This window comes from Carassius gibelio, chromosome B25 (assembly GCF_023724105.1).
Source record: "Carassius gibelio isolate Cgi1373 ecotype wild population from Czech Republic chromosome B25, carGib1.2-hapl.c, whole genome shotgun sequence".
In the NCBI taxonomy this organism is placed as follows: Eukaryota; Metazoa; Chordata; class Actinopteri; order Cypriniformes; family Cyprinidae; genus Carassius; species Carassius gibelio.
This window is the reverse complement of record NC_068420.1, coordinates 4,989,754-5,005,923: the sequence shown is the minus strand read 5'-3', so window position 1 is coordinate 5,005,923 and position 16,170 is coordinate 4,989,754. Positions and strand designations below refer to the sequence as shown.

The 16,170-nt window shown below is 33.5% G+C and overlaps 3 protein-coding genes across 7 annotated transcripts in view; 2 read left to right on the top strand and 1 right to left on the bottom strand.

Annotated features, from left to right (window-relative positions):
- The first annotated feature begins 631 nt into the window (after positions 1–631).
- cib1 (calcium and integrin binding 1 (calmyrin)) lies at positions 632–5,571 on the top strand. The gene is made up of 7 exons (XM_052597629.1): positions 632–893; positions 1,012–1,046; positions 1,997–2,093; positions 3,913–4,066; positions 4,152–4,270; positions 4,346–4,434; positions 5,324–5,571. Exons 1-7 carry the CDS (start codon positions 843–845, stop codon positions 5,343–5,345), a joined length of 567 nt encoding a protein of 188 aa, XP_052453589.1. The 5' UTR covers positions 632–842; the 3' UTR covers positions 5,346–5,571.
- The window catches only part of LOC128014231 (RCC1 domain-containing protein 1), an 11,258-nt gene continuing 212 nt past the window's right edge, over positions 5,125–16,170 (bottom strand). Inside the window, exons 1-8 of one of the 2 annotated variants that reach the window (XM_052597627.1) lie at positions 16,148–16,170; positions 8,897–9,100; positions 8,653–8,818; positions 7,378–7,499; positions 7,189–7,287; positions 6,697–6,846; positions 6,584–6,613; positions 5,125–5,771 (exon numbers count right to left, since the gene is read on the bottom strand). The exon at positions 16,148–16,170 is cut by the window's right edge and continues 212 nt beyond it. In XM_052597627.1, coding sequence (XP_052453587.1) covers positions 5,605–5,771; positions 6,584–6,613; positions 6,697–6,846; positions 7,189–7,287; positions 7,378–7,499; positions 8,653–8,818; positions 8,897–9,100; positions 16,148–16,170 — 961 coding nt within the window. In that variant the 3' untranslated portion in view covers positions 5,125–5,604. Of the gene's footprint in view, positions 5,772–6,583; positions 6,614–6,696; positions 6,847–7,188; positions 7,288–7,377; positions 7,500–8,652; positions 8,819–8,896; positions 9,101–10,100; positions 10,334–16,147 lie in introns of those variants that run through there. The other variant, XM_052597628.1, reaches the window with a different exon arrangement.
- Positions 10,597–16,170, top strand: part of gtf2h1 (general transcription factor IIH, polypeptide 1) — a 14,831-nt gene continuing 9,257 nt past the window's right edge. The window contains exons 1-4 of one of the 4 annotated variants that reach the window (XM_052597626.1): positions 10,597–10,763; positions 11,671–11,826; positions 12,895–13,087; positions 13,198–13,363. In XM_052597626.1, coding sequence (XP_052453586.1) covers positions 11,673–11,826; positions 12,895–13,087; positions 13,198–13,363 — 513 coding nt within the window. In that variant the 5' untranslated portion in view covers positions 10,597–10,763; positions 11,671–11,672. The remainder of the gene's footprint in view (positions 10,764–11,670; positions 11,827–12,894; positions 13,088–13,197; positions 13,364–16,170) is intronic. The other 3 variants (XM_052597625.1, XM_052597624.1, XM_052597622.1) reach the window with 3 other exon arrangements.

Genomic DNA, 16,170 nt, shown 5'->3' with positions numbered 1-16,170 from the left:
ACGTGTAGGCATACCTATTGGTTTTATTTAGGCTATAATAGTTTTCAACATTTTGTTTGAAACACAGAAACTTTAAAATAATTTCACTGATTCACTATTGCCAAGAAGCTACAGCATGGAGAACGTAGGGATATTTAATTAACAAAAATACATTTGTAAATAAATTGTTTATTTATTTCATAATAAATACGTGGAACGACAGTGGATTGTTTTTGTGATATAATGCCACCTTTTGAAATAATAAGCACATTGCAGATCAAAAAGTCAGAGCAGTATGATGCTATAAGAATAATATAATGTAATTTCCTTCCCAGCATTTAGTCGGAATAATATATGGGCATGAATATTTAGCACAGTTAACGTTACGCCTACAACTAGCAATGAGTATGCTCCAGGAACTAATTACATTTTATTCACAACTTTATTGTGCTATTGGGTATACAGAAGTGAACATTTTATAACCAAACGTCATTTCCTTGTATAACTCAACTCCGCCATAGAGATACATGATAAAGCCTTTATTATGTATATCTATGAACTCCGCAGCTCAAACTCGAGGAAGTTACAGAAAAATCCCTTTTGTTTACTTTACACCAGAGCCGTTAAATATGTTTTTCAACGGCTCTGCTTTACACAGTGCACATTTGTTCCCATGGTAACGTCAACTGACGTCATCCAGGAAGCGGAAGGGCAGTGCTTCGACCAAAGTTTCTTTATTTAGCCTGTTGGCTAAAAACAGCAAAACTTTTGGCATTCACCTTGGTTTTTATGAAACAACAGTAACATTAATCGTACTAACTCGTATTAAAAGTACCATTCGCGCAGAACAAGAGCAGTTTGTGATGGGGGGAACATCGAGCAAGTTATCGAAAGATCTTCTATCAGAGTATCAGGTGAGACAGACACACAACGATAGAGAGATAGAGATAAAAATGTTAATTTATTGAACATTTATTCTTTATACTGTATCGATGAGTTGCTTTTATTTGTTTATCATTTTTGCCTACACAGGAGCTCACATTTCTCACAAAGCAAGAAATCTTAATGTAAGTAAAGTCACGATGTGCTCAAACTTTTTAAGTAAAGTTATGCTTTGCTGCTTTCAGGAAAGTAAGTTTTAATAGTAATATTGATTATACAGTTTACTTTGTTTCTTTGGTCTTGTGTTCAGGTTAGGAAGAGAGATGAAACTTGACAGACTGATTAATTGCAGGGTTGTTTTATTATTTATAATCTGGTATTTATCAAAATATATTTTGTTATAAGTGTTTTTGTCACTTTTAGGACAAATTCATTTTTTTGTATCTAATTCAACATTTTAAATATTTATATTTAGCTCTAATTTATTTTTATTTAAGTTTTAGTGTTGTTAATTGCAGTATTTCAACTTATTTTATTTGTCAATGCAACATTTCAACATTTCGTTTACATTTTTCATCTAACATTATTTATTTTAGCTTCATTTCAGTTACCAACTAATATATATATATATATATATAAATTTTTTTTTATTGTTGCCTTTCCATATGTACATCATCTCAACCGTGGTACATTTAGCCAAGGCATTCCCTGTAAAGTGGATTTGTCGTTGTGACAATACCTGAACTAAACAAATTCACAGTAGTTAAGTTACTGAAACTGTGTGTGTGTGTATATATATATATATATATATATATATATATATATATATATATATATATATATATATATATATATAAAACACAAAACTTAAAACTTTCTTTTTAATTATTATATTATTTAAAACCACTTAAAAGCTACATGTACTCCGTTTGAGCTAACTGAGACTTGTTATATGACTTATGTATCACTGCACTTTTCTAGTTTTTGATTGCTTCCATTGTCATTTGTAAGTCGCTTTGGATAAAAGCGTCTGCTAAATGACTAAATGTAATGTGTTATTACCTAATACTTAAAATTTTTTTGAATGTCATTACACTATAGACTTTTGGGGCTGATCATCAATGTGTTTGTTTAGGGCACACAAAATATTCTCTGAACTGCAGGACAAGGAAAATGGACCGTACGGCGCCAGGGTGTCCATGGAGAAGGTCCTCACACTTCCTGAACTGAAGGTAACAGATAAAGCACCCTATCTATTTTTGCCAGTTTCAGCCTGACACAGTTGTCATTTTCAAGTCCGTTGCCAAGTTATTTAAATGACAAATGCATTTGTGCCTATTTGTGCACTAATGGGCACTGCTATTTTGAGCCAAATGAAACCTGGGGCCCGTTTCACTAAGGAGGTTCAACCAACTCTGCGTTTAAACTTGAACTCTGATTTGACTTACCCTGAGATGGAAAACTCTGAGTTTTCGGTTACAGAACAGCTGAAATGAGTTGGTTTAATCAGCTCTAAATTGACTGACTCTGATATTACAATTCACCATGGCAACAGCTCCCGCCAAAAAGCCGTCTGCAGACTTCAGACTCAATACAAATCTAATTCTTCTCAGTGTTATAATATCAAAGGTGAAAACTGGCAGAACGTTAGATTAATGAACTAATAGCTAATCATTTTATGGTATCTCATGGGCAAAAAAAAATAAAAATATATATATATAATATTTTTTTTCTTATTTTATAAATGATCTGCCAATAGAGTAAGAAAAATACGGCAGTGGCTATTTACACTAAGTGGAATTAACATACTTTCTAAGCTATAGATCCTATTTACAGTAGGCTAAGTGCAAGTAGCTCTAGATGCTATTTACAGAAAAAAATGTACAGTGAAAATCGTGATATATTTTATATACCATGTAAAACTAGCAGTTCTTTGCAGCAGGCTAAGTGTAAATAATAATTAGATGCTAGTTATACTTTATACTGCCAGATACATTTGCACCTCACTATTGTTATACATTAACAGAATGCAATAATAACAGATTGTAAATGGTTGTATTTATTAAAATAATAAATAGTTGTATCATTATTAAACACTCGTTAGGCACTTTACTTCCACTTTTAGAACATTTTGTTCATTTTTATTGGAAATAAATTCTAAGGAGACAAGTGATGGGAAAAGTGAGAAGAACGAGCTCAGCCAAAGCTGGACTCTAACCCGATCAATCGCGTTACAAGCTAGTTTTCCGTGCCCAAAACATTACAGCCTACACCATTGAAGCCGTTATTCACATGTGTCGTATTTAACCTTATGTGTCAAGGGAGGGCGGAGCTACAGTAGATTTGCACTTAGTAATAGACACCCAGAATAATCTTGTTTTCCATTTGCATTAGGATTATTTTTATTACCACACTGGCATATAATTTTATAAAATATAAAATGCACTTAATTTATATCCCTAGAGTTTAGAGAACCTAGAGTTTCCCTCATTTCAGGATTAACATACTCAGAGTTTTCACTTAACCTCCTTTCTGAAACAGGCCCCTGGTCTAAAGTTAATGCGTCAAAAAAGCTAAAGCGTGTTAGTAATATGAACCTTTAGGCTGGTCCACAACACAAAGGGAAGCACAGCAGCACACGAACATGCCAAATATTAAACATTTAAAAAGATTATGTTCATGATTGTGTGTTATAGTCAGGGGGCTTCGGTGAAATCCAGCTTGTCTCGTAGATGGTCAGCAGATCCGTTTCCTCTCTGGAGATGCGTTCAGTCTGGCTTTTACAGGGAATGGGAGATGAGACTCTTTTTAGACCATGCATTTTTTTTTTATGGTTAAAATGGCATAAGTGGATTTAGACACACCCTAAGTGCACCTGCGCCATACGTTTAGACCGTTAAAATAGAGCCCGAAGTCTATACTGCAGTCACAATGCAAAAACCCTAATGTTTAAAGCTAAATATCTTCTAATCCTTCCAGATCCAGCTGTATATATTGTGACCTCTGTATACATAATATATACATATTTTGTGTTTTTGTTGGCTGTCACAGTCCAACCCCTTCCGGAAAAGGATATGTCAGGTCTTCTCGACCTCTGACCTGAAGGATGGCAGCTTGAGCTTTGAGGATTTCCTGGACCTCTTGAGTGCCTTCAGCGATTCGGCGACCCTGGAAATCAAGTCCCACTACGCTTTCCGAATCTTTGGTAGTAGATGGATTGTCCTCAATACTGACATTTAACACAACAGTGAAATCCAATGCAGTCATTGTAAACACTTGTTATGCTGCAGACTTTGACGATGACGGGACTCTTGATGCTAGAGACCTGGAGAAGCTGGTGAACTCTCTGACTGGAGAGACGGACGACACTCGTCTGACGGGAGAGGAGATGAAACAGCTCATAGGCAATGTGAGTGTGTACATCACATCGGTGAGAGACAGCTGCCAGATCAACTTCACTAACTAAACACATGTCTCTGTGCAGATCCTGGAGGAGTCAGACATTGATAAGGACGGCACCGTCAATCTCTCCGAATTTCAGCATGTCATCTCCAGATCTCCAGATTTTGTCAGGTGACTGAATTTTACTTTTTATTAAAAAAAGTGAAAAAAAGGCACAGTTGAAATATATTTTGCTGCCTTAAGTCTGATTAAGTGTCACTTGTGTTTAGTGTACAGTTGAGTTTTTTCATATTATTTATTGAACAGGCGATGGCGAAGAAGCTTTACCTGTGTGTTTAGTTTTAAAATTAGTTTTTATGTTATATAAGTTTTCTTTATAGCTTTTAGAAATGTAATTATTAAATTATTGAAATATTGTATTTCAGTGTAAGTGTAGTATGTCAACTAGAATTATCCAGATTTTGCTGAATATATATAATTTGTATACATTTTTTGAATTAGCTTTTTATATATTCCGTTTATATTTTCAAGTAATTAAGTTTTTTTGTGTGATTTTTTTATTAGATTTAAAAAATATTTCTATATAACTTTGATCATTCTTTTATATTAATTAATTTAATAAAGTAAATTGTAGTTTATAAAAGCTATATAGCTTTTTTAAATGTAATTATTAAATTATTTTAATTTCAGTTTAAATAAGTGTAGTATTTTAACTTGATAGTTTGACACAAATTTTGCAGACTTATGTATATATATTATTATATGTATATATTTTGTTTGGCTTACATAACTAAATTAGATTTCCCATCATTCTTTGTTGCGGCACCATAATTATAAAATGAATAAAGCATCAATTATACCTTATCCAGATATTGTACTTTATAATTTGGTATTAGTGAAACATCTGAGAGGCAAAAAAGTGAGGAAAATATGTGAAATTTACAAATTTATCCTGACCAAAATCCCATCATAATTACAACTTGTGATCTTTTAAGTTTGAACTTCCTAAGCCTTGAAGGCAGCATCTGTCCTCATTGACTCTGTGCATCTTCTTTTGCAGTTCATTCAAGATTGTGTTGTGAAGTTTACACCGAATGGAAGCTGCTTCCGGTCCGGATCTTTCACCTGCGCCTTTGATCTTTCAATAATATAGTGTCCTAATTATGAATGTATATTCTTATTCAATATTTCTACCATTTCTATATGTCTGAGAACATTTTTACTTACTCTGTTAAAAAAAAACTGACTTTCTATCCTTTATTTTGGATCATATATTTGTACCTAATTTAATAAAATCTAAATCTGCAAGTTTGACATCTCTGTATTTATAGGACACTCAGTCTATTCCAGTCTGGATGGAGGTTGTTCTTTTGGCACAGCGGACACAAAAGTGTTCCATAACCCACAAATAACATCCTTAACACACATTCGATGGCTAGGGAAGTAATCCACCAGTGTTGGCTCATCTGTGCTATTTTCAGTGCCATGTCCCAGCTGTCCATAATGGCCTAAAAACATGACACAGACAGAGAAAGGGCAACTTTTAGCACTTTTGGAAACCACACTTTACCTTTTAACAGTTTGGGTTCAGTATCATTTGTTTTTAAAGAAAGAAAAGTAAAGGAATAGGTCACCCAAACTTGCTGAAAGCTTACTCACTCTTAGGCCATTAGGTTTGTTTCTTCATCAGGTTTGGAGAAATGTAGCATTGCATCACTTGCTCAGCAATGGATGCTCTGCAGTGAATGGGTGCCGTCAGAATGAGAGTCCAAACAGCTGATAAAAACATCACAATAATCCACACCACTCCAGTCCATCAGTTAATGACGTGAAGTGAAAAGCTGCATGTTTGTAAGAAACAGATCAATCAAGATGTTTTCAACTTCATACTATTTCTTCCAGCTAAAATATGAGCACATAATCCATACATTTTCTTTCTTCAGTGAAAAAAATAATCTAATCTGAATCAGGAGAGAAATCTGCACCGTTTAAAAGTCAAAAAGAAAAAAGGTAAATTTGATGTGAGAGGATAAGAGAACACACTTTTTCACTGGATTACTTGTGAATTATTGTGATGTTTTCATCAACAGTTTGGACTCTCATTCTGACGGCACCCATTCACTTCCATTGGTGAGCAAGTAATGCAATGCTACATTTCTCCAAATCTGAAAAGGCTCATCTTGCGTAAGGGCGAATACATTTTCAGCAAACTTTCATTTTTGAATGACTTATTCCTTTAATGCACTTATCCAGCAAAGTCACAAATGCATGAGAGATTGTTTACATGGATTTATTTCTAGTAAACGAAGCAAACTCTCACCCCATCCCCAGGTGTACAGATCCCCTGTACCTACAAATAAAAAAAAAAAGAATAAGTTAATTGAATAATTTCTGAGTCCAGTGTGTGCTGCAGTGATCAGATCCGGATCTCACCGGAGACGGCCGCTGTATGACGGGATCCACAGCTGATCCTGCTGATCTCGGACACATTAGGCACATCTACTAGAGCTGGGAACGCTTGAATAGAAATAAACACATCCGCTTCCTTCTTTCCATCTTCATTTACGGGCTGCTCAGTGTTTCCTGCACAGTAACAGATCATGTAGCTGTGTAGTAAAAGCAGTCTTAAGCCATTAGGATATTAAGTTATGTTCCATGAAGATATTTTGTAAACTTCCTACTGTAAATATATCAACACTTAATTTCTGATAAGTAATATGAAATGCTAAGAACCCCATTTGGACAACTTTAAAAGCGATTTTCTCAATATTTAGATTTTTGCACCCTTGGCCAAATATTGTCAGATCCTAATAAACCATACATCAATGGAAATATTATTTATTCATCTTTGAGATTATGTATAAATCCCAATTAAAAAAAATGACCTGGTTTTGTGCTCCAGGGTCACATATGTAGTCATTTTACCACTGCTTTTTCCTCTGCGCTTTTCCTCCTCCAGGCCTCTAGATGGCAGGCCGAGCTGCCCGCTTTCATTCCATCCCCACATATACAGGTCCCCACCAGCTAAACACAATGCACATTGAACATTCTGTATATTAGTATGAGCAACCAAATGACTGAATTTGATGATGAAGGCTTCAGGAAACCACTTACCGCTGACGGACGCGGAGTGCCAGTTCCCAGCAGACACTGCTCTGATCGGGACGCCCCACAACGCCTCCAGCACCTGAGGTTCCTCCTGTGACGTCAGAGCACCGTGACCCAGCTGACCGTGACTGACAAAACAAAACATCAGCTTAAAAACATGCTTCAGTTACATCTCACAGAAAATATTATTAAAATGCAGTGAATTTTCACAATAAGCATAACTTAAAGACAGGTCAAAAAACACTGCCATGATGATAAATATAAATGTTTTTCAATAAAAAAATAAATATTAATAATAATAAATAAATAAATATATATACATACACACACACACACACTGCATTAAAACAATATTTATTTTAGTATAATTTCTACACTATTATAGTAGTTATTAATAGTTAAAAATATTGCTTTTATTTTTATATTCTCTGTTTTCATTTTAATTTGCAGTTTTTTTTATTTTGTTATGTGCGTTTGCCATTTTTCTTAAATATGTATATTTAGCTTTTCATTTATATATTTTCAGTTTTAGTAAAGTAAATTTTATGTGCTTTTATAATTTTTTGTCATTTAGCTTTTATGAATTTTTATTTAAGTTTTAATTTTCCTAATTGTAGTACGTTAACGTAAACATATTTTATTTCAGTTAGCTGCCATGCCAAATTTGCTACTTTCGGTTTAAGTTGGTTTTTTTGTTTTTTTTAAGTTTCAGTTTTTCATCTTTCCAATCTGTTTTAGTTTAGTTTTATTTTTTATAACTGAAAATGATTTTGAATAGTTTAAGGATACAATAACAACACTGCTACAGTAATGCAAATTTCTAATAAAACATGCTTAATTGTCAATAAAATCAATAAAAAAAATATGCTAATTTTCTTATTTTTAATCTGAAATATGACCTGTTCTTGACCGGCTTTGTGAGACTCGCCCATAAATGCAGATTAATTCTTCAATTAATATAACTATATTTTTGGTAACACTTTAAAATAAGGTCTAAACATTATCAAACAATGAGCACTACACTTCATCTGTTACAACATTTATCAATCGTTGTAAATATTGGTTAATGAAAATATTTCTTTTAGATCATGCCAGCTCAGGTCTCTTAAATAATGTTAAAAGATACTTAGGAAATATTGAAATGAGCATGAACTAAGACTAAGAAATATTTTAATTGGTTTACGTTAACTAATCCTTTTGGTAAATGTAATATAGTGATACTGTATATAATGCATGTGTTAAAACAAATGCAGTTTACTAATGTTAATAAATGTCTTGTACCTTCCAGATCCCCAGGAATACACAGTCCCGTCCAACGTCAGCAGCACAGCATGTTCAGAGCCCAGCGCCAGGCTCAAGGCACACAGTTTAGAGCAGAGAGGACGGAAAAAAGGAGGTTTGGGCATGATGTAGCCTCCTGACACTAGCGGCAGTGCAGCAGCATGTCCTGAGTAAACACATCACATCAATATCATCACCGTACTTTCAGAACTTGACTATGCATAAGAAGCTATCAGTGTGCTACCGGTATTGTCTTGCTCTCTCTTCCACACGAGCTTGTTTTGTGGGCGCTGGATTTCCCAGCATTCCACTCTGTCTGTGAAGTTGAGCATCAGGTATCTTTCACTGATGAGAGCGTCTGTGCAGCCCTGACTCTGTGGAAGAATACCTCGGCCATCCTCTTCTGATGAACCAGACGCGAACCCGGACACACACACACCACTGCAACCTGAAACCAAATTCACAGAGAAAAGGGGATGCATCTAGTGTGAACAAAGGATAGGGTTAAAAAAATGTATGTGAGTGACATGCACAAAAAATATTATAGTAAATTAATGCATTTAAAACATAGTCAAACAAAATGTATATTGTTTATTTATTTTTAAATTATAACTATAAAAAAACAAAAAACAAATCTGAAAACAATAAAAAATATTTAGGAAATAATTTGGTTACTCATAGATAGCTGTGTTTGCATATATATATATATATATATATATATATATATATATATATATATATATATATATATATATATATATGTGTGTGTGTGTGTGTGTGTACATTATGTGTGTGTGTATATATATATATATATATATATATATATATATATATATATATATATATATATATATGGAGCAAACAATATAAATAAATACATATATTGTGTACTATATATTTGAGTGTGTGACAAATATTGTATAAAAAATGTAAACAAAAACTAATAATTAATTAAATAAAATAATTAATTTTAAAGAGTGATTTTGTTACTCGTAGTTACATATATAATGTTAGCAAAGATTGTGAATTAAATCGTATGTGTAATATATTTGTATTTTATAATTAGTTTTTTATAAATTATTTAATTTTTATTATAGAAACAGTAAAAGTAAATAATGTGCAAAATGTGACTAATATTGTACAAATATTGTATGCAAATTTTAAGTTATTGTGTTATTTTATTATATTTCACAATGTAAACAGATTATGAAAAAAGTATGTCAGTAATATGCATGAAACTATATACATATATATCAAGTGCACATTTAAGTAGGTTATTTTATTATAGATTAGAAATAGTGAATGTGACTAATATTGTACCAATTATGTACATTTTAAGTTAATTTAATTAATACATTATAGATCAGAAATAGTAAGATTAGTAATGTGAGAAATATTGTAGAAAATCACACTTAAGTGAATGATTTGGTTCCTTGTAGTTTACTCACAGTCTGCATGATGCACATCAGCTCTGGAGCTCCAGCTGGCTCTGACCCTGACTCTACAGTTTGACCTGCACACATCTGATATCAGGACAGGTGTGTTCACTTTACACAATACCTGTCCAATCACATCTGCCGGCATTATCTGGCCAAAGCCATCGAAACCGAAGCCAAACCAATTCATTGACCGCTTCACATAAACAACTGTCACTCGCTTTCATGTTCCATCAGCAACGTCTACAGTGGGAAGGAACAAGGAGGAACAAGAGCGCTGTCTTCTGTCAAAATAAAAGTCATGTTACTAAATAAAAGTTTGGAATTATATTATATTATATTATATTATATTATATTATATTATATTATATTATATTATATTATATTATATTATATTATATTATATTATATTATATTATATTATAAAACCTGAAAGCATTGATCGTACACGGTACTATAATCTTGAAGCAGGTTCCGTTTTGCGGCCGTTATAATTAAGCGCGCGTCGGGGTTTCTGGCTTCACTCAGTTTCTATGGCGGCGGATCTGATGGCTGCTGTCACTCACGGTGTACGAAACGACTGTAAACAAAACAAATACTGTCATTTACACTGACTTCACTCTGTTTACCACAATATCAATATCGGCTACGGCTTCAGCAGCCTTGGAGCGCCAGGTGAGGGGTTACTGTATTAAAATAAAGCACTTTAATTAAAGTCTCCGGCTGTGTGCGTGAGTTCAGCGTTTAGGTGCAGATTTCAGATTCATCACCTTTAAATGTGTTTAAAATGTATTTTTGTTATGTTTAAAAGGTCTCCGTTAAAAAGCAGTAGTTTAGAGTCGTAGTTGTTCATATACTGCAAAATGAGTCTCAGTTTATTGACTTTAGTAAAGGTTTTTGGGAAGTAAACGCGATGTGTGCTATTGCTGTTAGCTCCAGTCTGAATCTGGTTTGATATCTGTTATTTTGAATCTGAACCGATTCTGATTTGATTTCTATTCTGAGTCTAGTCTGAATTTACTGTCATGTCTGCTTTAATGTCTGTCCTTGATTCAGAAAGCGATGTAATAATACATTCTGAATCTGATCGGATTCTAATCTGGTTTCTGTTCTCATATCTGATTTAATATCTGCTCTGATCTGATTCTGGATTTAATTTAGTGTTAAATTGAATCTGATCGGAACCTAATCTGATTTCATCTACATTCTGAGTCTGACCTGAATCATAGCTAGTTTAATATCTCTTATGGTCCGATTCTTAATATGATTTAATATCTGGTCTCAATCTAAATCTGTCATATTTGATCTAATCCGAATCTGATTGCATTTCAATTCTCAGTCTGATCTGAATCTGATGTCAAATCTGATATGTATATGATTTTATATCTTTTCTGAATCTGATTAATGGCTTAAATCCGGTCTTTTATCTTTTTTTCTGCATGTTTTTATGTCTAAACTAACTTCACCCCTATTGTTCACAGCCCTGCCCAGGTTTCTAATGGGATTTGAAATGATGTGATGTGCTATCAATAAATGTCAATGTCCTGCGTTATTAATCAGATCGTTCTCTTTCTTTCCGAAGCCATGGCGTCTCTGTCCGAGGAGGTGTTGTTGGTGGTGAAGAAGGTCCGTCAGAGGAAGCAGGACGGGACTTTGTACCTGATGGCTGAGCGGATCGCCTGGGGTCCTGAAGGGAAGGACCGCTTCACAGTCAGCCACCTGTATGCCGACATCCGCTGTGAGTTTCACTCAGGTTTCGGCCTATGACGCCTCTTTTGGCTTCGGATGGTTTAGAGGGACTACAAGAGTGTGACTTTGACTTGCTAAAATAGCAGGAATCCATGCATACAAAAGCAGGTTACTCTTCAGACAGACCTACCATGAGCTCTGAGCTTGTTCAGTGATGCCAATGTATAATAAAATATCTATCTATCTATCTATCTATCTATCTATCTATCTATCTATCTCTCTGTCTCTCTGTCTGTCTGTCTGTCTATCTGTCTCTCTGTCTGTCTGTCTCTCTGTCTGTCTGTCTGTCTGTCATCTGTCTCTCTGTCTGTCTGTCTGTCTCTCTGTCTGTCTGTCTGTCTGTCATCTGTCTCTCTGTCTGTCTCTCTATCTGTCTGTCTGTCTATCTGTCTCTCTGTCTGTCTGTCTGTCTGTCTCTCTGTCTGTCTGTCATCTGTCTCTCTGTCTGTCTCTCTATCTGTCTGTCTATCTGTCTGTCTGTCTGTCTGTCTCTCTATCTGTCTATCTGTCTGTCTGTCATCTGTCTCTCTGTCTGTCTGTCTGTCTCTCTATCTGTCTCTCTGTCTGTCTGTCTGTCTGTCTGTCTGTCATCTGTCTCTCTGTCTGTCTGTCTGTCGGTCATCTGTCTGTCTGTCTTTCTATCTATCTATGTGTGTAACACTTTTATTCAGCAAATGTGTATTAAATGTATTAAAATTAAATGCTTTTCTTTTCCTTTATTCAAAGAATCCTGAAAAAAAATGTATCATGGTTTCTGTAGAAATATTGATTCCGCACAACTATTTCCAACACTGATAATAATCAGAAATGTTTCTTAAGCAGCAAATCAGCATATTAGACTGTTTTCTGAAGATCATGTGACACTGAAGACTGGAGTAATGATGCAGAAAATACAGCTGCGCATCACAGGAATAAATAACATTACAATATGAAAAGGGTATTTAATTCATACTTGCAGTATATGTGTATGTGTGTGTGTTCAAATCAAACATTAAACATGCTTCTGCTTTGAATCAAAGTTTGTAATGTGATTTTCTGTAATTATTCTCAAATGCAGGTCAGAAGATCAGTCCCGATGGGAAGGCAAAGATCCAGCTTCAGCTGATTCTGCACACGGGAGAAAGCACCACCTTTCATTTCTCCAATGGGAGCACAGCACTGAAGGACAGAGACGCCACCAAAGACCTCCTGCAGCAGCTCCTGCCCAAGTTCAAGAAGAAAGCTAACAAAGAGCTGGAGGAGAAGAACAGGTGACATTTTCATCTCATTTGCCATGTTTCACTGTAATATAGGCAAACGGGACACCTGACTCTCTCTTTACTGGTATTACCTGACCTCCAGCTGATGTTTTGTGTTCCAGGATGTTGCAGGAAGACCCTGTCCTCTTCCAGCTCTATAAGGACTTGGTGGTGAGTCAGGTGATCAGCGCTGAGGAGTTCTGGGCCAATCGGCTGAGCCTGAATACTGTGGAACACTCCCTCTCCAACAACAACAAACAGGAAGTGGGCATTTCTGCTGCCTTCCTGGTGAGTGCAAATGCATCACGTGACTGACAGAGACGTTACGATGTAAATAATTCACATCATGATTGTGTTGTCTCTGTGATTACAGGCCGACATCAGACCGCAGACAGACGGCTGCAACGGCCTGCGCTACAATCTGACCTCTGACATCATCGAGTCTGTCTTCAGAACCTACCCAACAGGTAAGATATGTGATTAGGATCTGACGCAGCTTCCTTCTAGAGCGACAGGAATCGTCATAACAAACTGATTTCGAAGAATACTTAGGGAGCAACTCACTTATAAAGTACTGGACTCACGATATGGTTTGCCACTGAGATAAGAGTGTGATGCTGTAATAAACATAAAAATACATAATGCTTGTTATTCATCCCTTTCTGTATTAAATCAGTGACTAGTCACTCTTAATCAGCCATCTTTGATGAAGTTTCATCATTGAGCTTGTCAAATTGCATCCTGTATGGAAGACCATTTCTAATACATAACTATGAGATAAATTAATAAATATGACATAACCATAGGTTTTGTCATATGTAATTATTATTATATATAAATAGTCTTAATATATTATATATAATAGTCTTAACTTCGACATAATTCAGGGTTTCTGCGGTGTCTTACAAAGTCTTAAATTTAGTTGTATCAAATGAAGTACTTCATTAGGATTTCAAGAGATCTTAAATTTGGGGACAAATTAAACGGTGTGTAGATGCATGTAAAGGACACTTCTAATGCAGCTTCTGTGTTTCCTCTGCATTGCAAAGATCAATTCTGTTGATGCTGATTTAATTTGCTTGGTAACAACCCAAATGCAAGACTCTGACTTAAAAGATAGTGCACACTTTTAGAAAAAAAATTACTTGAAGGTAAAAAATGCCCATAAAACTTGATGGAAGTTATTAATTTCTATTACTGCTGTGAACTGACCACACAGAATATGAAGAATGTAAATTCAGGAGATGGCTGTCCATGGTAGTCCTTAATATATCAGCACAATAAGACACTCTACAAAATATCATCTAATTATTGTTATTGATAAAATACCAGAATATTTTGGAGATATCTTTTTTTTTATTGTTATCGCACTCCTCTAATTTGTTAATTGAAATAATAATTTATTGATAGTAATAGTTTAAATGAATATATTAATGATTACTTTTGACTTCAAAGGCTGAATTATAAAGTTTATAATTTTATAAAACTTTGTTTTTGTGAAAACTTGTATCTGAACTGTTAATGATGCTTTTTATGGTATTTTATATGATACTATAGACATTGCCCTACACCGCTCATATTGTATTAATTTTATGTGTTCAGGTCTTAAAAAGGGTCTTAAAAAGTCTTAAATTTGAGCTTAAAAATCCTGCAGAAACCCAATTACTTTTTCTCTCATAACTGTTTTATGTCCTTATTTTGGATTTTTATCTTAATTTAATCTCAATATTTTTTATAATTTTTACTTTTGTTTTAATTATGATTTTTATCTCATAATTTCATTTTATGCTGTAATTAACTCATAATTTTTACCTTTTTTTTAACTCAATTGGTTTAATTTCATAATTTTGACTTATGTCATAATAATTGTGATTTATTTTTATTTATTTTTTATTTATACCATCATTTAGATTTTTTTATCTCATAAAAATGTCATTGTATGATGTAGTACTTTATAAATGAATGTGACTTTTATCTAATAACTATGACTTTTTACATCATAATTATGGTTATAATTCTGTCTTCTCCTTGACAAATACATGTAATGCTGTTAAAATTTTACCAAGAGATGGTCAAACCAATCATAAAAAACGTCATTTACATATTGTAGTCTTAAAGGTATAGACGCTTATTTTAATTCACAAAAAAATGGTTTTAGTTCACAAAAAACCTAATATGCTTTGTGCTACAAACACTGACTAATATTAATAAGCAATGTTTAAGGACAAATAAATGCTACAAGAATTGAATAATACCTTTTCCTGTCTCTCTCTGCCTTTGATTGCAGTCAAGCAGAAATACGCTGAGAACGTCCCTCACAACATGACGGAGAAGGAGTTCTGGACGCTGTTCTTATATATATATATGTGTTATATATATATATGTGTGTGTGTGTGTGTGTGTACATTATGTGTGTGTGTATATATATATATATATATATATATATATATATATATATATATATATATATATATATATGGAGCAAACAATATAAATAAATACATATATTGTGTACTATATATTTGAGTGTGTGACAAATATTGTATAAAAAATGTAAACAAAAACTAATAATTAATTAAATAAAATAATTAATTTTAAAGAGTGATTTTGTTACTCGTAGTTACATATATAATGTTAGCAAAGATTGTGAATTAAATCGTATGTGTAATATATTTGTATTTTATAATTAGTTTTTTATAAATTATTTAATTTTTATTATAGAAACAGTAAAAGTAAATAATGTGCAAAATGTGACTAATATTGTACAAATATTGTATGCAAATTTTAAGTTATTGTGTTATTTTATTATATTTCACAATGTAAACAGATTATGAAAAAAGTATGTCAGTAATATGCATGAAACTATATACATATATATCAAGTGCACATTTAAGTAGGTTATTTTATTATAGATTAGAAATAGTGAATGTGACTAATATTGTACCAATTATGTACATTTTAAGTTAATTTAATTAATACATTATAGATCAGAAATAGTAAGATTAGTAATGTGAGAAATATTGTAGAAAATCACACTTAAGTGAATGATTTGGTTCCTTGTAGTTTACTCACAGTCTGCATGATGCACATCAGCT

Excerpts from the sequence above, each read along its gene's own strand:
- cib1 (XM_052597629.1), top strand. The coding sequence starts at position 843 with ATGGGGGGAACATCGAGCAAGTTATCGAAAGATCTTCTATCAGAGTAT. Across the intron at positions 894-1,011 it reads ATCTTCTATCAGAGTATCAG|GAGCTCACATTTCTCACAAA; the intron begins GTGAGACAGACA and ends TTGCCTACACAG. Across the intron at positions 2,094-3,912 it reads TCACACTTCCTGAACTGAAG|TCCAACCCCTTCCGGAAAAG; the intron begins GTAACAGATAAA and ends TGGCTGTCACAG.